The 25,857-nt window shown below is 44.7% G+C and overlaps 3 protein-coding genes across 7 annotated transcripts in view; 2 read left to right on the top strand and 1 right to left on the bottom strand.

Annotated features, from left to right (window-relative positions):
* LOC307006061 (ferroportin) overlaps positions 1 to 8,701 on the top strand; it is a 21,268-nt gene extending 12,567 nt beyond the window's left edge. Inside the window, exon 9 of the mRNA XM_079626675.1 lies at positions 8,354 to 8,701. Coding sequence (XP_079482801.1) covers positions 8,354 to 8,613 — 260 coding nt within the window. The 3' untranslated portion in view covers positions 8,614 to 8,701. The remainder of the gene's footprint in view (positions 1 to 8,353) is intronic.
* LOC307006059 (uncharacterized protein) lies at positions 8,695 to 25,780 on the bottom strand. Of its 4 annotated transcripts, none has more exons than XM_079626670.1 (10): positions 17,088 to 17,923; positions 15,496 to 16,947; positions 15,195 to 15,289; positions 15,017 to 15,067; positions 14,491 to 14,869; positions 14,195 to 14,371; positions 13,925 to 14,013; positions 13,549 to 13,764; positions 11,819 to 11,869; positions 8,695 to 8,814 (listed from the first exon to the last, which is right to left on the bottom strand). In XM_079626670.1, exons 1-8 carry the CDS (start codon positions 17,413 to 17,415, stop codon positions 13,690 to 13,692), a joined length of 2,646 nt encoding a protein of 881 aa, XP_079482796.1. In that variant the 5' UTR covers positions 17,416 to 17,923; the 3' UTR covers positions 8,695 to 8,814; positions 11,819 to 11,869; positions 13,549 to 13,689. The 4 variants fall into 4 exon arrangements, with proteins under 4 accessions (XP_079482796.1, XP_079482797.1, XP_079482798.1 ...); XM_079626671.1 differs by lacking the exon at positions 11,819 to 11,869 and adding an exon at positions 25,646 to 25,780 and having other exon boundaries at positions 8,696 to 8,814; positions 17,088 to 17,329; XM_079626672.1 differs by lacking the exon at positions 11,819 to 11,869 and adding an exon at positions 17,930 to 18,043 and having other exon boundaries at positions 8,696 to 8,814; positions 17,088 to 17,329.
* The window catches only part of rapgef5b (Rap guanine nucleotide exchange factor (GEF) 5b), a 59,236-nt gene continuing 58,953 nt past the window's right edge, over positions 25,575 to 25,857 (top strand). Inside the window, exon 1 of one of the 2 annotated variants that reach the window (XM_079626673.1) lies at positions 25,575 to 25,857. In XM_079626673.1, the coding sequence (XP_079482799.1) occupies positions 25,726 to 25,857 (132 nt within the window). In that variant the 5' untranslated portion in view covers positions 25,575 to 25,725. The other variant, XM_079626674.1, reaches the window with a different exon arrangement.

The following is a 25,857-nucleotide window of genomic DNA, read 5'->3' as shown; positions in this document are numbered from 1 at the left end:
TAGGGTGTTATGGGTCGTTGCTAGGGTGTTCTGGGTGGTTGCTATGGTGTTGCTAGGGAGTTCTAAGGTATTTTGGGTGGTTGCTAGGGTGTTGCTAGGGAATTCTGATGTATTTTGGGTGGTTGCTATGGTGTTGCTAAGGAGTTCTGAGGTATTTTGGGTGGTTGCTAGGGAGTTCTAGGGTATTTTGGGTGGTTGCTAGAGTGTTATGTGTGGTTGCTATGGTGTTGCTAGGGAGTTCTGAGGTATTTTGGGTGGTTGCTAGGGTGTTCTAAGGTGTTTTGGGTGGTTGCTATGGTGTTGCTAGGGAGTTATGAGGTATTTTGGGTGGTTGCTATGGTGTTGCTAGGGTGTTCTAAGGTATTTTGGGTGGTTGCTAGGGTGTTATGGGTGGTTCCTAGGGTGTTTTAAGGTGTTTTGGGTGGTTGCTATGGTGTTGCTAGGGAGTTCTAAGGTATTTTGGGTGGTTGCTAGGGTGTTGCTAGGGAGTTCTAAGGTATTTTGAGTGGTTGTGTTATTAAACGAGTGCATTATAATGAGTGCACGAGGCCTGCGGCCTCGTGCCTATAGCCTATGGTTGCTAGGGTGCTGTACTGGTTGCTATGGTGTGGCTATGAAGATTTTAGGCCATTACTTATTGGCTGCTGGATAATATAAATCCTCTGAGGGAGAGAGAGGGGGAGACATGCAGGGGTGTCAGGCCCTTTGTGTCTGTGTGTGTGAAAAATGACAGTTGGGATTTGAATTTCTGAAAATTCCGCAATGTTAAGTCAATGGGACTTTTTTGGCCGCTTTTTCGTCCGCTGTGCAAACATCGTACACCCGATCGCTTAGAAAAGATATAGCACACCTCTCCTCAATGAGCCGGTCGTTTTGACACCTCACTCAGGGGTCTGTGACAAACGGTGCGGGGCGAGTTACGCGCCGAACTTTGTGTGGAAGAATAATAATAATAAAAAAAAAAATAATAAGTATGAGCAATAACACTAATGTTGCTTTGCCTATAGGCAAGCACCATTAACTAGAACGTACATTTCCAGAAGAAAATGTGAATGGTGCTTGCAGTGGCAAAAAACACGACCCGGTTGCTAGGGTGTTCTTGGAGTTTGCTATGAAGATGCTAAGGTGTTCTGGGTGGTTGCTAGGGTGTATTGGGTGGTTGCTAGGCGGTTGCTAGGGTGTTCTAGGTGGTTGCTAGGCGGTTGCTAGGTGGTTGCTAGGTTGTTCTGGGTGGTTGCTAGGCAGTTGCTAGGGTGTTCTGAACGTACATTTCCAGAAGAAAATGTGAATGGTGCTTGCAGTGGCAAAACTCACCACTCGGTTGCTAGAGTGTGGTACATGATTGCATACGAGCCAACAACCATGTCTGTACGATGTTCTGCTGCTGAGATATGGCTTATTCATGTTGTTCGGTTGGTTGCTAGGGTCTTCTGGGTGGTTACTAGGGTGTTCTGGGTGGTTGCTAGGCAGTTGCTAGGGTGTTCTGGGTGGTTGCTAGGCAGTTGCTAGGGTGTTCTGGGTGGTTGCTAGGCGGTTGCTAGGGTGTTCTGGGTGGTTGCTAGGCGGTTGCTAGGGTGTTCTGGGTGGTTGCTATGGTGTTCTGGGTGGTTGCTAGGGTATTTTGGGTGGTTGCTATGGTGTTGCTAGGGAGTTCTTAGGTATTTTGGGTGGTTGCTAGGGAGTTCTAAGGTATTTTGAGTGGTTGCTATGGTGTTGCTAGGGAATTCTGAGGTATTTTGGGTGGTTGTTAGGGATTTCTAGGGTATTTTGGGTGGTTGCTAGGGTGTTATGGGTGGTTGCTATGGTGTTGCTAGGGTGTTATAAGGTATTTTGTGTGGTTGCTAGGGTGTCATGGGTGGTTGCTATGGTGTTGCTAGGGAGTTCTAAGGTATTTTAGGCAGTTTCTAGGGTGTTATGGGTGGTTGCTATGGTGTTGCTAGGGTGTTCTAACACACACAAACTTGCTCACACACACACACACACACAATATGAAGTTATTAAAACCTTTAGTATGGGGTTAGGGTTAAGGTTAGGCATGAGGCCGGTATTTAAAATCTCTATTAAACGAGTGCCTTATAATGAGTGCACGAGGCCTGCGGCCTCGTGCCTATGAGTGAGTTTTTATAGAGTATTTAAAATCTCTATTAAACGAGTGCATTATAATGAGTGCACGAGGCCTGCGGCCTCGTGCCTATAGCTTATGGTTGCTAGGGTGCTGTAACTGGTTGCTATGGTGTGGCTATGAGGATTTTAGGCCATTATTTATTGGCTGCATGATAATATAAATCCTCTGAGGGAGAGAGAGGGGGAGACATGCAGGGGTGTCAGGCCCTTTGTGTCTGTGTGTGTGAAAAATGACAGTTGGGATTTGAATTTCTGAAAATTCCGCAATGTTAAGTCAATGGGACTTTTTTGGCCGCTTTTTCGTCCGCTGTGCGAACATCGTACACCCGATCGCTTAGAAAAGATATAGCACACCTCTCCTCAATGAGCCGGTCGATTTGACACCTCACTCAGGGGTCTGTGACAAACGGTGCGGGGCGAGTTTCGCGCCAAACTTTTGTGTGGAATAATAATAAGAAGAAAAACTAGATTAAAAAGTTCGTTGAAACAAACTTTAAGTTGGCTTGTGAAAGTTTGGACCAGATAGTTTGAAAAAGTTTAAAATAGTTTGAAATTTAAATTAGTTTGAAGTTTAAATTAGTTTGAAGTTTAAAGTAGTTTGAAGTTTAAATTAGTGTAAAGTTTAAAATAGTTTAAAGTTTAAAGTAGTTTAAAGTAGTTTACAGTTAAAATAGTTTAAAGTTTAAAGTAGTTTGAAGTTTAAATTAGTTTAAAGTAGTTTAAAGTTTAAAGTAGTTTACAGTTAAAAATAGTTTAAAGTAGATTAAAGTTTAAATTAGTTTGAAGTTTAAATTAGTTTAAAGTGATTTGAAGTTTGAAGTAGTTTAAAGTTTAAAATAGTTTAAAGTATAGTTTGAAGTAGTTTAAAGTTACTAGGGTGTTTCTAGAGGGTTGCTAAGGTGTTCTGAGTGGTTGCTAGGCGGTTGCTAGGGTATTTTGGGTGGTTGCTAGGGTGTTATGGATGGTTGCTATGGTGTTGCTAGGGAGTTCTGAGGTATTTTGGGTGGTTGCTAGGGAGTTCTAAGGTGTTTTGGGTGGTTGCTAGGGAGTTCTAAGGTGTTTTGGGTGGTTGCTAGGGTGTTGCTAGGGAGTTCTGAGGTATTTTGGGTGGTTGCTAGGGTGTCGCTAGGGAGTTCTAAGGTATTTTGGGTGGTTGCTAGGGTGTTGCTAGGGAGTTCTAAGGTATTTTGGGTGGTTGCTAGGGTGTTGCTAGGGAGTTCTAAGGTGTTTTGGGTGGTTGCTAGGGAGTTCTGAGGTATTTTGGGTGGTTGCTAGGGTGTTGCTAGGGAGTTCTAAGGTGTTTTGGGTGGTTGCTAGGGAGTTCTGAGGTATTTTGGGTGGTTGCTAGGGTGTTGCTAGGGAGTTCTAAGGTGTTTTGGGTGGTTGCTAGGGAGTTCTGAGGTATTTTGGGTGGTTGCTAGGGTGTTGCTAGGGAGTTCTAAGGTGTTTTGGGTGGTTGCTAGGGTGTTGCTAGGGAGTTCTAATGTGTTTTGGGTGGTTGCTAGGGAGTTATAAGGTGTTTTTGGTGGTTGCTAGGGAGCTCTGAGGTATTTTGGGTGGTTGCTAGGGTGTTGCTAGGGAGTTCTAAGGTGTTTTGGGTGGTTGCTAGGGAGTTCTAAGGTGTTTTGGGTGGTTGCTAGGGTGTTGCTAGGGAGTTCTGAGGTATTTTGGGTGGTTGCTAGGGTGTCGCTAGGGAGTTCTAAGGTATTTTGGGTGGTTGCTAGGGTGTTGCTAGGGAGTTCTAAGGTATTTTGGGTGGTTGCTAGGGTGTTGCTAGGGAGTTCTAAGGTGTTTTGGGTGGTTGCTAGGGAGTTCTGAGGTATTTTGGGTGGTTGCTAGGGTGTTGCTAGGGAGTTCTAAGGTGTTTTGGGTGGTTGCTAGGGAGTTCTGAGGTATTTTGGGTGGTTGCTAGGGTGTTGCTAGGGAGTTCTAAGGTGTTTTGGGTGGTTGCTAGGGAGTTCTGAGGTATTTTGGGTGGTTGCTAGGGTGTTGCTAGGGAGTTCTAAGGTGTTTTGGGTGGTTGCTAGGGTGTTGCTAGGGAGTTCTAATGTGTTTTGGGTGGTTGCTAGGGAGTTATAAGGTGTTTTTGGTGGTTGCTAGGGAGCTCTGAGGTATTTTGGGTGGTTGCTAGGGTGTTGCTAGGGAGTTCTAATGTGTTTTGGGTGGTTGCTAGGGTGTTGCTAGGGAGTTCTAAGGTATTTTTGGTGGTTGCTAGGGTGTTGCTAGGGAGTTCCGAGGTATTTTGGGTGGTTGCTATGGTGTTGCTAGGGAGTTCTAAGGTATTTTGGGTGGTTGCTAGGGTGTTATGGGTGGTTGCTATGGTGTTGCTAGGGAGTTCTAAGGTGTTTTGGGTGGTTGCTAGGGTGTTATGGGTGGTTACTATAGTGTTGCTAGGGAGTTCTAAGGTATTTTAGGCAGTTTCTAGGGTGTTATGGGTGGTTGCTATGGTGTTGCTAGGGTGTTCTAACACACACTAACTTGCTCACACACACACACAAGAGTTTTTGAGTTTAGAGTTTAGTGAATGCATGAGTTTATGAGTTTAAAGTAGTTTGAAGTTTACATGAGTCTAAGAGTTCAGAGTTCAGTGTATATTAGCATCCTGGAGTTAGGGCTAAGGTGAGGCACAAGGCCTGCGGCCTTGTGCCTACGAGCGAGTTTTTATAGTTTTTATTCATAAAAAGTTTAAATTAGTTTGAAGTTTAAAATAGTTTGAGGTGGATAGATAGATGAGTTTGAGTTTACATGAGTCTAAGAGTTCAGAGTTCAGTGTATATTAGCATCCTGGAGTTAGGGCTAAGGTGAGGCACAAGGCCTGCGGCCTTGTGCCTACGAGCGAGTTTTTATAGTTTTTATTCATAAAAAGTTTAAATTAGTTTGAAGTTTAAATTAGTTTGAAGTTTAAAATAGTTTGAGGTGGATAGATAGATGAGTTTAATGAGTTTAAATGAGTCTCAATGGCTCAAATAGTGTATAGAATGGCAGTTTGATTTAGTCTAGGCTTTCAAGGGATTTTGATTTGAATTTTTGGCAGTTGGGGAGTTTGAAAATCTGAACATTCCGCAATGTTAAGTCAATGGGAGTTTTTCCGAGTTTGATCGTCATTTATAGGAAAACCGTAAGTCCGATCAGTCTAAAAAGATATAGCATACCGAGTCAGAACAGTTTGAGTGTCTGAGCCGAGTTTGGAGTATGTAGAGTTAAAGCTCTAGGAGGAGATAGAATTGCAAATTTTAGTCAGAAGAATAATAATAATAAGTTTAAATAGGATTTCAGTATGTTGGCTTTCACAAGCCAACTTAATAACTGTTTTCAATCTTACAGGGTAACTAAACCCTGAAACAACTTTTTTTTAGTAAATGAACTGTAAGACTGGGGCTTTATTAATGCTGTTCATTGATTCAAGTACATTTTTTGACATTTGGGTATAAAGTGTTTTAATTCTACAATATATGGTGTAAAAACGTCTGAGTGCTGCCCTCTTCAGGTTGAACTGTGGCTACTGCAGTTGAATTTTCCTATTCAGAAGTAGGTTCCTGCACAACCGGAGGCTGCAGTTTCAGGACCCCAGTTCCAGGACCCTAGTTTTTTGTGACAGCGAACAAATAATATCATGGAATAGAAAAGCTCCTGCAGCAGGTGGATTAGAGCAACAAGTAGCATCAAGCTACATGACACAATTTAAAATATTAATATTACACCTTTACTTAAAGCTCACTTTAAACCACCATCGAGTATTTGTATCATATTCCGGTCGCGGTTTAAAATGTTTTTAAGTCAAAAAAAGATGTTGAAATATGTTATATTTAGCATTTTATATGCAGCTAATGGCTACACCTTGCTTAGCATGTATACTGATATACAAATCGCACGAAAATTACACACAAACCACATATACTCGAAATCGTGCATTTATTAGCTTCTTGTTTCAGGTGAAGAGACCGCGTAATGCAGAAGGGCAGGATTATGGTCACGTTGAACCACGTGAGATGATTGACAGCTGTACAGCGAATGAGAGAGCGCTGAGATCATAACTGATGCAAATTAGGAAGAGGAGAGACAGAGTTCGCTGTTCGAGCTCTTAAGATCGCATAATTCAGTGGAAAATGAATAGAAATGTTATTCTGTATGACGAAATATATTTACAAACATGTGAAGATAAATAATTATTTCTTCAAATATGCGCACCATTGGACAGAGCCCTGGCGGATGCTGTATATTGCATGTATGTGAACACAAATAAACCGAAGACGTCGTGAATGACTGCTTTATGAGTGATGATTTCTATTCAAAATAATGAACGTTACAGGTTAATAATTTTGCACTCCTGGCATAAATTAAGAAATGAATTTCACTGCAAACCAGATTTATCATAAACAGTGGTCAAATATAGAAGTGGATTCTTAAATCTTTCTAATGATGCTCAGTTTGTCCAGTGTCCAGATCAAGTAAGAGGTTGATCTTTTTGAACAACAATAATCTGGGTCCGTCTGTGATCTTTCCTGCGAAAGTGGTTAAATTAGTGTTTTTGGTAGGTGGCGCTGTCACAAAAAACTAGGGTCCTGGAACTGCGGTCCTAGAACTGCGGTCCTGAAACTGCAGCCTCCGGTTGTGCAGGAATACCCTTCTCTTCCTATTGGATGTTGTGGTACTGCGTGACGTAAGCAGGTACCAGCTCACCACGCCCTTGCCTACAGAGAGACGGGTGTCAGGTGACGCCCCCCCTCCGCTGGGCTCTGCCCACTTTTCCAGCATTTTTCAAATATTGCCAGTGGGTGGAGTCAGTCTCTGACCAGGGGTTGAGTTACCCTTTAATTATTTTAAAATGTAATTTATTCCTGTGATGGCAAAGCTGACTTTTCAGCATCTTTACTCCAGTCTTCAGTGTCACATGATCCTTCAGAAATCAGTCTAATATGATGATTTGCTGCTCAAGAAACATTTCTGATTATTATCGATGTTGAAAACAGTTGTGCTGCTAAATATTTTTGTGCAAACTGTAATACTCTAATCTTTCTGACCCCAAACTTTTCAACAAGTGTACATTTTAAAAAATATATTTTTTTTTCTAAATTCATTTGGTGTTATTCATTTCCTGTATTTAAATTACTTTTATTTAACTCATTCATTTAAATTAATTAATTATGTTTTTATTAAGTTAAAAAAAATTGTTTTTGTCTGCAAATGCGAAGTCACGTGGTCCGACCAACATGCAGAAACATGCAGGAATAAAATATAAAACAGGGATAACCTCTGGATGCGTGTCAATGAGTGACTTGCTTAAAGTATCAAATAATTTGAACATTAATGACAAGGTTAGTTCTGGTTGTAAAATGTCAAGTGGTACATCTGAAAATGTTAATTTAGTAAGATAGTATGGTAATTTATTAGATCACACTATTAAAGGTATAGCGGAGGATTTTCTTTTTCCGGGTGGGTAGCCTATACTATTGGTCCACCTAAGTGTCAATCATTCTGGTGATATGTTTACGTAAGGCCGTTCAGACGCTGGCGTGCGCTAAAAGCACAGGTTGGGCTTCCCACTGATGCCGCAGTCGCGAAGATTCTACTAGACAGGTAAAGTTTGTCATGCTATTTGGAGAAATCCATTTAAAATCACTGCTAGTAGGCGTTCGCTCTCGGGAGCAAATAGAGTGTTGCGCATGTGCATTTTTAAAAAAAGTTGGAGAGGGCGGGTCTTTTCTAAAATTAGGAAAGATCCTCCGCTATACCTTTAACTAAGACTTTTGCTTAAGACTCAGGAAACTCCTAATTACTGCTCATTAATAGTTAGTATGGTACAGTAGTTGTTAAGTTTAGTTATTGGATAGGATTAAGGGATGTACAATATTGTCATGCAGAATATGGCATTAATATGCTTCATAAGCAGAGTTGGGAAGGTTGCTTTAAATTTACTTCCTTACAGTTACAACCCATCCGACGTTAATTCGAATTATTATACATTATATAGAGTTATTTTTTTATTACTTGCCCCACCCGACCTGTGGATTATCTGCAGTCTCCTCCATATACTACTGCGCATCACTACTGTCAATATACCGCTATTATGTCAAGATACTAATTTATTTCATTTTTTGTGAAACCATCCAGATAATATTCACATTTTTATATAAATAATCAGATATTTATTTATCACAAGATATAATTGAAATGATATCACCTTGAAGTGTAACCCTAAGTAATATATAACGTGTCTGATGTTTTACAGGTCTCTGGTCCTTCGACCTGACAGTGACTCAACTCTTGCAGGAGACCATAAGTGAATCAGAGCGAGGGGTGGTGAATGGAGTCCAGAGTTCTATGAACTACCTGATGGACCTGCTGCACTTCCTCATGGTCATCTCCGCACCCCAGCCACAACACTTCGGCATCCTTGTCATCATCTCCGTCCTGTTCATTTTCACGGGACACACCATGTACTTCCTGTACGCCAGGAAAGCCAAAAGGAAACCACGTACAAACACATAAGCAACAAAAATTTCTCTCTTGCTCACCAGTTTGTGAATGTTTCTACATTCCTGCGCTGTGATGTGTGTTAAGTTGCACTTACACAAAACTCACTATATCCATTGTATATTGAAGAAAAGCTGTCGCCGTGAGCTCTTGTAACTGGAAAGGGTTTGGCAGCAGCGCAGTACTCAGGTGAACATAATCAGGAACCAGCGCCTCCTGTTGACAGTCAAAAGAAATAGCATCATAGTTAGAGAGCCAAGGTCTCCTGAAAGTTAATAAGTGTCTTAAAACGCACATAATTACAACAAGAACATAACTGAACATAGCTGACACGACATGTTTTCATGGATTATTAGCTAAGCAAACACCTTTTTTGTAAATCTTCTCACATTTGGCAGCTAACCAGAAACAGCACGCTGCCACTTGTTTTTAATAAAACGCCAGTAAAATGTATTTTTTTTTCCCCCAAGACTACTTGGTTTTGGAATAAAGCACACACACACACACTACAAATCTCGTCCAACAGACAGAAGCTGCTTTTTACAGCTTATAAGGGGAATAGCTATTTTTTATTATTTGTGCTTTTGGCTGACTGATTAATCTTTTAGTTTTATCCCTAACTTTTCAAGTGAAAAATTAGTGAGTTTTAACAAGACTGTGGACTTTAATGTATTGCTTCCCTGTTTATATAAGTATCATGTCAAGGTCTTTTAACTGACTACTTCAACTGAGTGTTTTTTAGTTCAAAATAGATGAAGACAGAATCTTATACCTCAGCACTTAACTGTTATGTTCTGAACTCTAGCTTGAACTTATTTGTTGACGGTAACTACAGAAGTAATAGTTAACATACATGTACAGTACACAGACTGCATTGCATCCGTTTCATTTGTTTTAATAACCTATTATATGGATTATGAAATGCATTTTATTTCACAGATTATTGTTATTGCTGATGTGTTATGTTAAATGTTGTTTGAGGACCCTTTAAGTGTCAGACAGTTAGTGACAACCAATAAAAGTGCTTTCAGAAGGAATGCCTTGGAGTAGCTGAGCAGTGTTTTGTTGAAATACTTCACCTGTGGAATTGTATTTTATTTAATTTTTTTAAAGCTGCAGTCCGTAGTTTTTCCTTCTTTGTCGCCATCTCTGTTCGAAATTTGCAATTGCAATTATTTGCGGAATTATCAACTTTACGTGCCTCGGCACGGCACAGCGCGGATGAATCCAATGTTTTGAGGAGAATGTGCGGCTGTTAGTCACCGCGCTGGTGTGTATAGTGGCATTCGCAATCACAGATTCTACTTTTTGGAAGTACAGTATGACCAACATAAGAATTTTCACCAGAAAATGTAATCTGAACAAGCAAGTAACATTTGTTCTGACCAACTAAGGGAAAAAAAGCATAGCAGTAAATCGTGCTGATTAAATCTAACGATCGCTTATCATATCACCTCAAACCGTGCAAATTATACTTTGTTTATCAAATTGTTCATGTTAAAGGAACACTCATTTTCAACTCCCCTAGAGTTAAAGGAGAACTCCGGCGCAAAATGAACCTTTGGTCTAATTACACATTGTTACCTAGTCAACCGATATCTGAGATTTGTTTTCATGATTATCGAATGTAAATAGTTTTATCTCTAAAAACAGTTTAGCCTATAACGCTAGTATATACATGGGTTTCTGTGCAACGTCATCACGTAGATGCGCGCGCATCTAAGAGGCAGAAAGCAACAGTCTTTACGGCTATATCTAGCAGAAGCAGAGATGACGCGGAGCTGTTGTGCTGTAAACTAACCTAAATGCATAGGGTATGTCATGTTTTTATGATTCGCAAACTTAGTTGGACAATTTCATACTAGTCAACTAACTAACTTTTTACATAATGTTATATTAATATGCAAATGAAACACAAGCAAACAGATTCAACTCTGAAATTGCAGTTTATTATTGAGTCAACAAGAATTTACAAACAATGCGAAATCTACGTTAATTACAATGTTCTTTTACAGAACTCGGCATAACATAATAGCGGTCTTGCCTCTTGGATGCGCGCGCATCCGGTATTGTTTGTATACAAGAAACCTGTGTATAGGGCATTGAGTAATGACAAATAAAAATCGCTTGTTAATACCACTAACAAAGCTCAAAATAGCCCCACACTAACACGGTAGCATAATGAGGGTCCCTACCTTTTAGATAGAGACTGTTTTTCAAAGATGGCTTCTGCTTGTATTCGCGAAGTTGACTGTATGTATAAAATATCTTCTTATTAAACTGTCTAGACACTGTCAAAGTTCTCAATGCTTCGGTTTGCATGTAGGGACCCTCATTATGCTACCGTGTTAGTGTGGGGCTATTTTGAGCCTTGTTAGTGGTATTAACAAGCGATTTTTATTTGTCATTACTCAATGCCCTATATACTAGCGTTATACTAGCGTTATAGGCTAAACTGTTTTTAGAGATAAAACTATTTACATACGATAATCATGAAAACAAATCTCAGATAACGGTTGACTAGGTAACAATGTGTAATTAGACCAAAGGTTCATTTTGCGCCGGAGTTCTCCTTTAAACAGTTGAGTTTTACCGGTTTCGAATCCATTCAGCTGATCTCTGGATCTGGCGGTAGCACTTTTAGCATAGCTTAGCATAGATAATTGAATCTGATTAGACCGTTAGCATCTCTCTAAAAAAAAAAAGACCAAAGAGTTTCGATATTTTTCCTATTTAAAAGTTGACTCTTCTGTAGTTACATCGTGTACTAAGACCAACAAAAAATGAAAAGTTGTGATTTTCTAGGCCAATATGACTAGGAACTATACTCTCATTCCAGCGTAATAATCAGGGAACTTTGCTGCTGTACCATTATATTCAGCGCCTGAAAATAGTCCCCAGCTCGCTAATTTCCAACGTGACCGGCACTAAGTTTGTAATATCATTGCGCCTGCTGGTAAATATTCACCATATAAATATTTCAGTGAAATGCAAAAAGTAAAAAAATAGTGACATTTTTAAAAAGAAATAGTGATCAGTTACATAATTAATGCTTTCAAAAATACATCGAAAATGCTATTTATGTGTACAATGACATAATTTTGGTAATTTTAGGGTGCGTAGTAGTCCAGAGATTGCAAATAAAACAGAAAAGTTTTCTAGGACAGACATTTTTAAGAAATGTACTTTAAATGGAATTGGGTGGAATTCTGATATTTACCCAAAATGACCTAATTTCTGGTGTCACTCTCCACCAGATTGTCACTAAAGACTGCAAACAAGAAGATTCACACGCATGATGATCAAAGCCAAAATATGAAATGCAATTGATCAATATTTACTGCTTAATACATTACTAAAATGACAACCACCTTTTGCCTATGATTTGCGTATGCAACACTAGAGGTTAAAAAACCTATTACAAAAAAAGAATTACACTTATTTACACAAATTATAGTTACTTAATTATTACTCAGTTTGATTGCATCATTTCTCAATTATTTAAAACTAGAACTGTATCTCGTTTGAGCTAATATGCATATCCAGAGTGGGACTGGCTTTGGAATAATTTTACAATGTGATAAAATAAAAAAAATGCAGGTTGTACACAAAAATAATCAGAGCCTAACCCTGAAGGTTTGTTTTGTTGACTTTCTCTGCATGTGTGTATTGTGTCAATAAAAAGCCTCATTAAACTTGGACTTACCTTAAGTAAGACTTACCTAAACTAATCCTTACATTCAGTAGATTACCAATAATACTGTCACCATGAACAAGGTCAGTTTATATCATGAATATTATGTTTATTGTTTATTTCGAATGGAGATCAAGGCTGGCCAATGGCAGCTGAAGGCAGGGCATCTGACTGAGGCATCTTTGGGCACTGGCTTAGAAGATGGCAATGATTGGACAGGGAAGGCCTTGGGCTCTTGAGTCCATGAAAGGAACCTATGGGCAGTGACAGTGACCTATGGGACTATGCAGGGTGCTCTGCAAAGGTGGGACTGGTGATTTAGGATAACAGAGCTTAGGTGGCAGTGACAGGAAAGTATGAGGCTGTTCTGACACTAACATCTGAGTGGCAGGAACCACTTTGACTAGGGTGGTCTGAGACAACCAGAGACAGGAAGCTCTGGGATTGAGGATACCATGAGCATGGCTTTGGCTAGGTCCATAACAGGAACCTATGGGGTTGTAGAAAAAGGAGCATCACTGGGCAAGAATCTCAGAAATAGGGCAGACTGAAAAAAGGAGCTCTAGAACTAATCCATCCATGGATGCTGGCTTTGACTAGGATCATTACACTAACTTCAGCAGCAGCTTTGAAAGGCAGCTCTGAAATCTGAGTGGCAGGAACAAGTACTTGGGGACCAATCTGCCAGTGGTATTGGCAACCCTTGTGCCATGCCATGAACATATGGCCATAACAACAGGTGGCCATTACATGACATCTTGGGTGGAAACTTAGGGACACATACATAGACAGACCAAGACAAGGAGCCAGCTTTGGATACCGACTTTTGTTAGGACCATAACAGTTTACTCTAGGGTAGCCATAAAAGGGAGCTATGGGCACCAGTGATTCGGACCTCTGATACACAGGAAGCCCAAGATAACAGGGCACAAAAAAATTGACCTAAAGTGGTCTCCAGCACTGGGTCAGGGGCTGGAATCTATTGGGCAAACATATGCCCTGGGACCAGGGCTGGCCCAGGGCAGCTGAAGACAGGGAGATAACTGAGTCATCTTTGGGCACCCCTTTGAAGATGGCAGTGATAGGACAGAGAAGGACTCTTGTTAAGTTTGCTAAATGAACCAATGGGCAGGGTCAGTGACCTATGGGACTATGCAGGGAGCTCTACAAGGGTGGGACTGTGGTGGCCTGAGACAGGGAGCTCAATGGTAGCCACAAGAGGGAGCTATGAGCACCAGTGAGCCAGTGACACAAACCTCTAATTCCCAGGAAGCCCAAGATAGAGATCTATGCTTTGGGGGGAAGACGCCTTGCTTGTTGACTTGACAAGATCCTCTGGGGTGGCCATGATAGGGAGCTCTGGGCTGGGGTTGGGGTCGGGGGGCCGAGGCAGGAGCTCACGACTGAAGAGCCACTCCAGGGGTTCCTGTCCTTTTCTTTATACTGTTTTCAGGTTTATCCACATCTGTGACCTAAAATAAAAACAGTAAACAGATTTTCAGAAGAGAATCAGTAAAATTCTTCAAGAATCAATAAATTTTTCTAAGCTAATGTACGTAGTCTAATAGTCAAAAAAAAAAAAAAAAAGACTTTCAAACTCTTTAAAAAACAAATGTAAGCTTAGTACAGTACCTTGAACCAGTCATGGAGAACAATCTCGGTTAATCGAAGTCGCTGCTCTGGCTCTCGCTGGAGACAATAACTAATCAAATGGCAACATTCTGTGAAGAATGATGGAAGAAATATTGATTATTATCTAGATCTTCAATCCTGCTCTTTAGCTAATGTTATTCTTCATGTTATTCTTAAGTATCTCACTAGCTGTTTCTTTCCTGTCATGAATTTTTGTTTTGTATGATTTACAATTACAATTTGCTTTCTTCATTGAGATTAAGAGTTCACCTTCTGACAAGCCAGCTTTGGAGTAGTTGTTTGAATTAATCATGCGCAGGTCGTCAGTGTTGGGATAGTCCCCACACACTAATGCAAACAGTAGAACACCAAGGGACCAGACAGTCGCTGGCTTCCCATTGTACTCGCCCTTCTCCTCATACTCCGGGGGGCAGTATTGATCAGTGCCTGGAGGAAAGAGATTTGCATTACCACAGATTTTTTTTTAGGCATCCATTCGCATTTGATGATATGTATATGATTCCCAACAGTGGTTCCCATTTTATAGCTTGAGGGATAATACATACCATTGAATATCTTGTAGGCTGATTTCTTAAGGAGGTCGCCACACCCAAAGTCAATTAGCTTGACTTCATGGGTCTTCTTATTGATCAACAGATTTTCAAGTTTGATATCGCGGTGTAAAACGCCACGGAGGCAACACATGTAGGCAGCACGTGTTGCCTGCCGCATGACGACACAAGCTAAACCTTCATCAATGCTGCCTCCGTGGTGTTCCGTGAAACCAAACAGGTCCTCGCAGGGTGAGGGGCGTTCCAGCACCATAATATAATAGTCGTGCTGGTCCTGCCAGTCCAGTAGCTGGATTATTTCTGGAACACTGGGGCCTCTGTTGGCAAGGATGAGCAGTGCAACCTCTAGTGGGAGGGGCTTGGAATGACATGGCTAGAGGAAATACATTTTTTATTTTGGTTAGATGATGTGGTTTTCCTAATTAGGGCCCACATTTGTCTATTGAAAAAATAAATAAATCAGCTATATGTTTTAAATTGAAAAGACAGCAGAGAAAAACAGAGAGCACAGCCTACTTACAATACTGATGTATTCCAAATCCTCAGTCTTTGCGACAATTTTCAGTGCCACCTAATAAACAAAACAATAAACCGAGATTTGTTGAAAAATGATTAACAATTAATATAAATCTACAGGTAATATTAATCAAATCCAGATGATCAATCTGCTAGCTAGATATTGTAAGTAAAAAAGGAACCTTAAAGCCATCCAGCAGTCGACTTCCCTCATAGACAGCTCCAAAGGTGCCTTCACCCAGCTTGTCGCCGATCACATAGTGGCGGGAATTGATGACTATTAAATAAGATTAGTTTTTCATGAAATATCATGCACTGGCTGCAGTGTCCTGCAGTGTGACGCTTTACATCATCAGAAAACAATTTTAAACAGCATATTTGTTTTATTTTTATTTTTACAAATAATTAACAAGTGATATATTAAATTTGATTGATCTAGTATCAAAAGTGTGTGTGTTTGTGTGTGTTCTATAGTAAACTTACCCACAGTTTTCTTTTCATTATTCTCCAGTTGTCTTGTCAGAGATGAAACAAGACCCTCCGTGGGACTAATTAGTGTTTGGCCAACACCGATGCTCCAGTCTGACGCGGTGCGTACTGGAGTCTGGGTATTGCCGTTCCAATCAGAAGCAGTGTGTACTGGAGTCTGGGTGATATTGGCGTTCCAATCAGAAGCAGTGTGTACTGGAGTCTGGGTGACATTGGCGTTCCAATCAAAAGTGGTGTGTATTTGAGTCTGGGTGGCATCGATGCTCCAGTCAGAAGGGGTGCGACGGACTGGAGTCTGGGGGATGTCAGCACTCCAGTCTGACGTGGTGCGTGCTGGAGTCAGGCCGGCATCAATGCTCCAGTCTGATGCTGTTCGTTCTGGAGTCAGGCCGGCATCGATGCTCCAGTCTGAAGCTGTGCGTGCTAGAGTCTGGGTGACGTCAGTACACCAGTCTGACACCGTGCGTACTGGAGTCTGGGTGACGTTAGTGGTCCAGTCTGACGCTGTTCGTGCTGGAGTCTGGGAGACGCCCGTGCTCCAGTCTGACACTGTTCGTGCTGGAGTCTTGGTGACGTCAATACTACAGTCTGACGTGGTGCATGCTGGAGTCAGGTAGGAATCAAAGCTCCAGTCTGACGCTGTGCGTGCTAGAGTCTGGGTGACGTCAGTACACCAGTCTGACACCGTGCGTACTGGAGTCTGGGTGATGTTAGTGCTCCAGTCTGACGCTGTTCGTGCTGAAGTCTGGGAGACGCCCATGCTCCAGTCTGACGCTGCTCGTGCTGGAGTCTGGGAGACGCACGTGCTCCAGTCTGACGCTGTTCGTGCTGGAGTCTTGGTGACGTCAATGCTACAGTCTGACGTGGTGCATGCTGGAGTCAGGTAGGAATCAAAGCTCCAGTCTGACGCTGTGCGTGCTAGAGTCTGGGTGACGTCAGTACACCAGTCTGACACCGTGCGTACTGGAGTCTGGGTGATGTTAGTGCTCCAGTCTGACGCTGTTCGTGCTGAAGTCTGGGAGACGGCCGTGCTCCAGTCTGACGCTGTTCGTGCTGGAGTCTTGGTGACGTCAATGCTACAGTCTGACGTGGTGCATGCTGGAGTCAGGTAGGCATCAAAGCTCCAGTCAGACGTGGTTCGAACTAGAGTCTGGGCGACATCATCACAACAGTTCGATGCAGTGGAGATCAGGCCGACATCGATGCTCCAGCTGGACACGGTGTGAAGGACTGGAGTCTGGGCGATGTCAGCACTCCAGTTTGATGCAGTGTCGACTGAAGTCTGAGCGACATTGTAGCAGCATACTAGAGATTGGAGGACATCAGCATCAGGGTGAACATCAAGGTGTTCTTCCGCTGCTTGAAGGATTTCAGGATCACTGGTTGAAGGTTCCTGATGATTTTGATTCTCTACACTACAGATAACTTGCTGTAGAAAACTCTGAACTAAAAAGAGGAAAGATGTCAATTAAAATAAAATAATATGAAGAATTAATTGCATACTCAGCAATGCATATAATCAGTTCATTATTATTTTACATTTTGGAGCCTTTTACATTATCTAAAATCGTGGTCATGTCACTTACCATCAGGAATTCTTCCAGGTGGAAACGTTACTGCCACTGCCTCAGTGTCTTGAGCCTTTTCCTCACACTGAGTTGTGCTGGTCTTTCTGTTGTATTTTTGACCAGCTCTCCAACAAAAGGTCCACCTCCACAACCTGAACCTCTTTTTCTTTTTAGAGGTGTCCTCCTTCCTCGTTTTCTTCTTTCCCCCATTCGCATTATCTCCTCCAACACCAACTGGATGTGGGTGGGCTTCCACCAAACTGGTAAAAGATTTCGGCGGTGAAATTTTACCAAACTGGTAAAAGTCTTTTTCGGCCTTTTTGCAACAAGAGCTACGTTGACCCATCGCTATCGTGATTTAGCTGCAGTTTGAGCAAAATGAGAGTTGCATTTGCCTTCACGCATCTCTGTGATGTCACAATTCACAGCACTGTCGTAGGCCTATTCTATGGTCACGCTCCGAGAAACGCTATAATCTTGCTTTTTGCTGTGCATATAGGGCACAAAGCGACCATTTATTCCCTTCTCTGATTGATTAATAAACGCATTGTCATTTATATATTTGTTTTCAAGTCGAATACAGACAGAAATTATGTAGAATTCGCATATTTTACGTTTCACACCGTAAATAAATAATGCTTGTAAAGTGACGCGCGCGCGATTCAAGTAACAGTTAGGCTATTCTGCTTAATAACACCAGACCGATCCGCATTCACCCCTTTATTAAATATTAAACATTTAATGTTTTATTTATTATCTTTTTCATTTAAATCTTCATCGCTAATGATCTGTCATACAAAACATATACTGCAAAATGGAGACATATAAGGCCTATGACATGGTTATTATAAAGTACCTACTTCATGTCACGATGCCTACTCTGGATCAGGTTTTTATAGTAGCTCGTGTTATCAGTGATCTCTAGGTACAGCCCACTCAAGTCACGTGACACACCTTTTTCAACTCCGCACCTATGTTGACTCACGTGTCTGCTAGAGATGGGATTTATGGCTCTTTGAGGGGATCCGGATCTTGGCGATCCGTTCCTTTCAAAGAGCCGTTCAAAAGAACGGCTCTTTTGGCTCTTTTTAAATATTTAGTCAGTTTTAAGAAGCCAGCTTGGGGGCATCTCAGTTTATCCTGGAAATAATCACTGGGAGGAATGATGAGGTGAGATTTGTAGTCAAATAATTAAAACGTACTCGGTTACTAACGTAACCTCGGTTCTCTCTAGGAGAGGGAACGAGTACTGCGTCGAAGAACGCTACGGGAAAGATATTTCTTTGTCGAGATTGAAGCCAAAAATTAATCCTTAATTTTGTAATATTGTAAAACGCTTTTCTGAAGCATACAACCTAGGCGGAGCAATACAGCTCACCCATTGGCTGCTCTGCCAGAAAAGCACAGCCTATGCGAGGCCAGGACGCTGACCAATGAGGGCGCTTCGCGCCCTTCTGCGTCACCTCCCGCCCAAACAGGCGTGGCCTAGGCCTATAAATACGAGCATAGCTGTCTAACACGCCGATTTTCGTCAATGAAGCGACGCAGCGTGGACACGCACGGCATGAGACGCAGTACTCGTTCCCTCTCCTAGAGAGAACCGAGGTTACGTTAGTAACCGAGTACGTTCTCTTACGTAGAGTTCTCTCGTACTGCGTCGAAGAACGCTACGGGAACCCTATGCAAAACGCCGTGCGTGTTCTTGGATCGACACAGACACCTAAGGGCGCGCGCGCCCTGGTATACAAGCGCCTACCCCAAGAAGTATAGGGAGAGCGGCTAAAATAGCATCATCCCTTATAGTAGTGCCTCTTAAGGCATAATAGCATATATATGTAAATATAGATATATATGAAGGGTAATAGCATGCTCATGGGACACATTGTCAGTGAGTGATGCTTAAACATTGAAGTGACCTGGGCCGCAGCGCGGGGCAGGAACACTTATACATATTAGACATTGAAGTGACCTGGGCCGCAGCGCGGGGCAGGAGCACTTGTACATATTACCATTGAAGTGACCTGGGCCGCAGTGCGGGGCAGGAACACTTATACATAGTCTTCTAGACCGAGAGCAGTTTAGCCTGCAACGCAGGAACCTCTAGGTTATAGAACCTAATAAATGTAGACGGGGAGGCCCAGCCTGCCGCCATACAGATATCATGTAACGAGATTCCGCTATACCAAGCCCATGAAGAGGCCATGCCTCTCGTGGAATGTGCTCTGATGCCCAAAGGGCATTCCAAGCCTCTAGATGCGTAGGCTAGCGCAATGGCGTCCACTACCCATCGAGACAGACTCTGTTTCGTTGCGGCTCGTCCCTTGGAGCGCCCGCTGAACGAAACGAAGAGCTGCTCCGTCTGTCGAAAAACAGCGGAGCGGGACACGTAAGCTCTTAATGCCCTGACCGGGCAAAGGGAGCTATTTCCGTCCTCTGAGGCCGGCAGGGCCGACAGGGAGATGACCTGAGCCCTGAACGGTGTGTTGAGGGACTTAGGCACGTACCCATGCTTCGGCTTCAATACGACTATAGAGTCGTTTGGCCCGAACTCCATACAAGAAGCTCTCACTGAGAGCGCTTGCAAGTCTCCCACACGCTTCACTGAAGCGAGAGCCAAAAGAAACACGGTCTTGAGAGACAGGTGTTTCATGTCAACTGAGTGAATAGGCTCGAAAGGGGCCCCTTTCATAGCGTTCAACACTGTAGAAAGGTCCCAAACGGGGACTGAAGGAGGCCTTGGAGGGTTTAACCTCCTGGCGCCTCTCAGGAAGCGGACCACCAGGTCGTTCCTGCCTAGTGAACGGCCAAGCGTTGGATTAACGAACGCTGATATGGCAGCCACATAGACTTTGAGCGTGGATGGGGTTCTTCCCTTATCCAATAGCTCTTGCAAGAAGGAGAGAATCTCCGGTTCTCCACACTGAAGTGGTGACAGACCTTGATCTGAACACCATCCAGAGAACACCGACCATTTGGAAGCGTAGAGCCGTCTAGTAGACGGAGCCCTAGCTTGTTCGATCGTGTCTAACACTCCTCTTGGGAGGTTAGCGGGTACCCGTTTATGGCCCATACGTGTAGGGACCAAAGCTCGGGGTGAGGATGCAGAATCGAGCCCTTGGCCTGTGAGAGGAGGTCTCTCCTCACTGGAATCGGCCACGGGGCAGTACTTTTCAGTCGCATCAAAGCTGGGAACCAGGTCTGATTCGTCCAGAATGGAGCAACTAGCAGTACTGAGCATCCGCTCTCCTTGATCCGCTCCAGCACTTGAGGCAGGAGTGAGACAGGAGGAAAAGCATAGAGCGGGCGGCGGGGCCAGACTCTGGCCAGCGCGTTCGCGCTCTTCGAAAAGAATTCTGGGCAATGAGCGTTTTCCTGGTTTGCAAACAGGTCTATTTCCGCTCTGCCGAACGTTTTCCACAGCAGACGCACTGTCTGTGTGTGTAGGGACCACTCTCCCGTGGGAACGTTGTTCCGTGAGAGTCTGTCCGGGCCTACGTTCAAGTGGCCTGGCACGTGCATTGCTCTTAACGAGCGCAGGTTGTGCTGGGCCCACACCAGTATGCGTTCCGCTAACCTGAATAGGTTCCGGGATCTCACGCCACCCTGGCGGTTTATGTAGGCTACTACCGACATGTTGTCCGAGCGGACCAGGACGTGGTGTCCTTTTATCCGGGGACAGAAGCGCCTCAGCGCAAAGTCCACTGCCATCATTTCCAGGCAGTTTATGTGCGGTAGTTCGGCTCGCTCTGACCACTGGCCAAAGAGCGGATTGCCGTCGAGCAGTGCTCCCCAGCCTGAGGTGGACGCGTCCGTGGACACCACCTTCAGGCTCGAGGAAGTCCCCAGGCTTACACCTGACCGGTACCAGTCTGACGCTCTCCATGGTGTCAGGGCTGAAATGCATTCCTGAGTGACCTTGAGGCGATAACGACCGTGTAGCCATGCTCGGCGCGGTACGCGCGCTCTCAACCAGAACTGTAGTGGGCGCATGCGCAGCAGGCCCAACTGCAGCACTGTTGAGGCTGAGGCCATGAGGCCCAGCATTTTCTGAAATCTCCTGAGTGGCACTATGTGGCCGCTGAGGAAGGATTTCGCCATTTGCAGGGTATTTCGCCTGCGCTGTGATGACAGCTGTGCTGTCATAGACAGTGAGTTCAGATCCAGTCCTAAAAAGGAGATCCTTTGACTGGGAAACAGTGAACTTTTCTCCCAATTGACTCTCAGACCTAAGCACTCGAGGTGATCGAGTATTAGTGTCTTGTGGTGAGCGAGTTCTGACGGCGATTGAGCCAGAATTAGCCAATCGTCCAAATAGTTCAGAATTCGAACGCCCCGGAGTCTCAGGGGTGCCAGCGCCGCGTCCATGCACACTGTAAATGTACGAGGTGCTAGGGATAGGCCGAATGGCAGGACTGTGTACTGATATGCCCGGCCCTCGAAGGCGAATCTCAAAAATCGCCTGTGACGTGACGCAATTTGTATGTGAAAATACGCGTCTTTCAGATCTATTGCCATAAACCAGTCTCCTCGGCGAATTTGCGCGAGGATACTTCTGGTCGTGAGCATTCTGAACTTCCGCTTTGCAAGCGTTTTGTTCAGACGCCTTAGATCTAAAATGGGTCTGAGACCCCCGTCTTTCTTCGGTACCAGGAAATATCTGCTGTACAGGCCCCCTTCGCTCTGAGCTTGAGATAAAGGCTCTATGGCCCCTTTGCTCAATAGCTTCGCTATTTCGGCTCGAAGTAGATGTGCTACTTCTGTTTTTACCGTGGTTTCGACTTTTCCCGTGAAACGGGGAGGGCGTCGATAAAACTGTAGCGAATAGCCTCTTTTTATAGTCTCTAGCACCCATTCTGAAACCCCGGGTAGTCCTTCCCATGCATCTGCACGTGTGACTAGGGGTTGAATGTAATCTGGGCTCTGGTCGCGAAATGGCGGCGACACGAGAGCAACCATGTGCTGTGACATGGACGCCGTGGCGTCTGAGGCGGGGGACATGTTTAACACAGTATGCGTCCCGCGCGCGCTCGACTCTCTGAGTTGAGAGAGAGCACGCGGGGCGAGCCCTACGGGGCTCGTTATGTTTGTGAATAAACGTGGGCGCTTGGTGGCGGGCACATTTATAACACCGGGGACACTGTGTTTGTGTACTGACTGACCGTTCGTTAGTTTCGTTTTTACAGAAACCGCGGAACGTGCAGTGTGTAGTGGTTGTGGGCACTGGACAGTGGGCACGCTCACTACACGTAAAGCACAATCGGTGTGAGCCGATTTTATGTGTGCAAACCCTGTGTTGAACGGGGCTGTGCTTGTGTGAATGAATGGGCACTGGGTGGGCATTGCAGTTACACACATTACACCATCGGCCTTGGCCGGAACACCAGAAATTAAACTCTTTTTTAGATTTATCTGGGTCGCCGTGAAAACGGCGTTTGTGTGCAGGCAAACGGGCTTTACGGCCGGTTTGTTGGCTGCTGAGTACACTGGTACAAACGCGGAACTTAGGGCTGTACAAGCGGGAATCTTTGGTGGAAGTCCGGCCGCAGCGGGACCCGAACACCGTCTTTTTCCTAGCAGGGCTAGGATGGCGCCGAGGCCTCGGGCTTGATTGAAATCTTGGGCCGAGGACCACGCGGTGGCGGGCGGCGTCCGGCGGAGCGAGACCGTGGTCTCTCTCGGGCCTGTTGCTGCTGGGCCGGTGCGGCGGGCGCGGGGTGCTGCTGAGTTCGGGCAGGCGGCTGTTTAGGGCGGCCTGTTGCGGAACTGGAGCGCTTTGGCAGGAAATGTCTCATGGCCTGCGAAGTTTTCTGTACCTCGGCGAATCGGTCCGCGAAGTCCTTCACGGAGGATCCGAAGAGGCCAGCCGGTGAAATGGGGGCGTCGAGAAACGCAGAGCGCTCGGATTCCGCCATTTCAGAGAGAGTCAGCCATAAATGTCTCTCGGAAACAGTAGCTGTGGCCATAATCCTGCCGATGGCGTGTGCGGCGGACTTTGTAGCGCGAAGAGCTAGGTCCGTGGCGCTACGCAAGTCCGGAACACTGATCGCGCCCGGGCCTTCCTCGTCTAGCTTGCAGAGGAGGTTGGCCTGGTGGATTTGGAGCACCGCCATGGTGTGCAGTGCCGATGCAGCTTGTCCGGCGGCGGAATACACGCGACCGTTCAGAGCTGACGACGTGCGGCAAGCTTTGGATGGTAGGACTCCCTTAGCCCGCCGTCCAGCAGAGGGTGGGCAAAGGTGAGTCGCTACCGCCTCCTCGACCGGAGGGAGAGCGTGGTAGCCTCTGTCTCGAGCACCGTCCACTACGGAGAATGCTGGCGAGGCAGAAGTACGTACTCTGGCTGAAAATGGCGCCTTCCACGATTTCGCTACCTCTTCGTGAAGCTCAGGAAGAAACGGTGCGTGTCTGGAGGGGGGCGCAGCGCGGTCTCCAGAGAGGAAGCGTCCATCCAGCCGGTTGAGTGCAGGTTGTTCGGGCGTCGACCAATCGAGGCCGAGGCTCGACACGGCCTGTGTGAGCAGACGCATCAGTTCTGCCTCGATGCTGATCTTCCCTCCTCTGCGCTCTCGAACAGCGGGGGAGGGGAGGTCCACGGAGCTCGCCCAACCCTCGCTCTCCGAAGCGAGAAGCGAACAGCAATCATCATCTCCCTCTGATACAGCTTGCTGGTCGTCTTCCATAACGGACAAAGTGGCGGGCTGCGGCTGTTGTCCGTCGGTGAGCGACTCAAGCGAAACGTTGAGAGGAGCTAGCGGCGGCGGCGGCGAGCTCCTCGTGGAGGGAGGTTCCGGGACCCGCTGAGCACGGCGCTTTTTACGGCGCGGCGCTACAGGGGGCGGTTGAGCAGCTTCAGCGAAAGATGCCAGGCGAGTCCGCAGAGTCGCGATTGGCATCATGTCGCAGTGATGGCAGCCGCCATCACCGAGAGCGATAGCTGCATGTTCCTCGCCCAAGCAGGAAACACATAATTCGTGGTGGTCCCCGTCGATGAGCGCGGCTCGGCAGGAGCCGCAGGAAAAGCGAGACATCTTTAGAAAGACACTCGTGCTCTTTTGTGAGGAAAAAGCGTGTGACGCGGTAGGCGAACACACACACAAAACACACACAAAACTGAAAGGATATATCCACGCCGGAGAAGCGCAGCAGGGAACGGCGGCTGAAGGCGGCGATGACCAGCGGCTTCAGGTAAGGGCTCGTCCTGCTGAGGTGCTTGTATCCAAACGGCTGTGGCGGCTCGAATCAATCCAGCGATGCGTGCAGCTTCGTTGAATTTAAGAAAATCGGCGTGTTAGACAGCTATGCTCGTATTTATAGGCCTAGGCCACGCCTGTTTGGGCGGGAGGTGACGCAGAAGGGCGCGAAGCGCCCTCATTGGTCAGCGTCCTGGCCTCGCATAGGCTGTGCTTTTCTGGCAGAGCAGCCAATGGGTGAGCTGTATTGCTCCGCCTAGGTTGTATGCTTCAGAAAAGCGTTTTACAATATTACAAAATTAAGGATTAATTTTTGGCTTCAATCTCGACAAAGAAATATCTTTCCCGTAGCGTTCTTCGACGCAGTACGAGAGAACTCTACGTTAGAGAACTCAGATATCACACACCAATATCTGAGTTTGAATTATTCTGAAATATTGATTATTACCTCATTTGTCATGTGTGGAGTATATTCCATAGGGTTGCACAACATCCCTCTGCTTAGAAAGTGACATCACTATTTTGGATTTACCTTTAGTGTGTATGTGTAAAGCGACTTATGTTATTCATACAATACCTACTCACAAATAAACATAAAAAACAAAGCCGGCTGCAATGAATTTCTGTGCAAAACAGCTTTTACTACAAACACTTCCACACAAGAACGTTTAGATAAAAAACCAAAACTATTTAAAGTTTTAAATATATAGGCTACTACTGTAGATCAAATTAGAATAAATAAAATGGAAATGTCTACATACAGTCCACTATTACTACTATTACTACTGTAAACTTTGCAAATAGGACATCACCCGATGATCATGATGTGACTGGTTATTTTTGTATGATCAACTCTGGAAATATTCCTTCATTCAAAAAACGTAATTTGATTTAAGGATGGAGATTGCACAGGAAAGTAAAGTGAGTGAGTGAAAGCAATTGGGACATTGCTTAATTTGTATTATCTTTCTTATTGGTGTCGTGCTACAGACCTAATTTAAATATTATGCAAAAACAGAAATCCGATCGGTTATCCAGATACAGAGGCTGCTTAATATGACAAATGTAAACGCATGGTGTCCTGATTGGCTAATGATCCGATCTGCTTGATCGGATCATGGTGATCGCATGTTAATGCCAAGTGTAAACTCAGCCTTTGTGTGCATCTGTGTGAAACACGCATAGGAAAAAAAGAACGACAGAAAGAACGGCTCGCCTCCCGCCGCGACTCGGCTCCCATCGTTCATGTTTATGAGCCGTTCAAAAGAATCGGTTCGTTCGCGAACGTCACAACTCTAGTGTCTGCCATTGTCACGATGTATGGAGTCTGTAAACAAGTAATGCGCTTTTACTGGTTATAGACGACTATTGATTTCATTTGCACACCTGTGGATAAACATCCGTCATTGATTCCCATGTGGGTGACCGAGCTTTCGTCCTCCAACCTGCGCTGACTTGTCCTGGACATGGACGTGGTGGATGAGAGTCCGTCTGTTAAGGGTCTCACAAGTAAAGTTCTTCTTGAAGATCACAGGAGCAGCAGAACTGATCCTCTCTTACTGAGGAACGACTCTCAGTTTAAGAAGAACCTGGAAGCT

This window comes from Phoxinus phoxinus (genome assembly GCF_949152265.1).
Source record: "Phoxinus phoxinus genome assembly, chromosome: 10".
In the NCBI taxonomy this organism is placed as follows: domain Eukaryota; kingdom Metazoa; phylum Chordata; class Actinopteri; order Cypriniformes; family Leuciscidae; genus Phoxinus; species Phoxinus phoxinus.
The sequence above is the reverse complement of the archived record's forward strand: the minus strand, read 5'-3'. Positions and strand labels throughout refer to the sequence as shown.

Coding starts and splice junctions, on each gene's coding strand:
- LOC307006059 (XM_079626670.1), bottom strand. CDS start 17,415: ATGGGTCAACGTAGCTCTTGTTGCAAAAAGGCCGAAAAAGACTTTTAC. Junction 15,290..15,495: donor TAATGAAAAGAAAACTGTGG/GTAAGTTTACTA, acceptor CTTATTTAATAG/TCATCAATTCCCGCCACTAT. Junction 15,068..15,194: donor GACTGCTGGATGGCTTTAAG/GTTCCTTTTTTA, acceptor TTTGTTTATTAG/GTGGCACTGAAAATTGTCGC.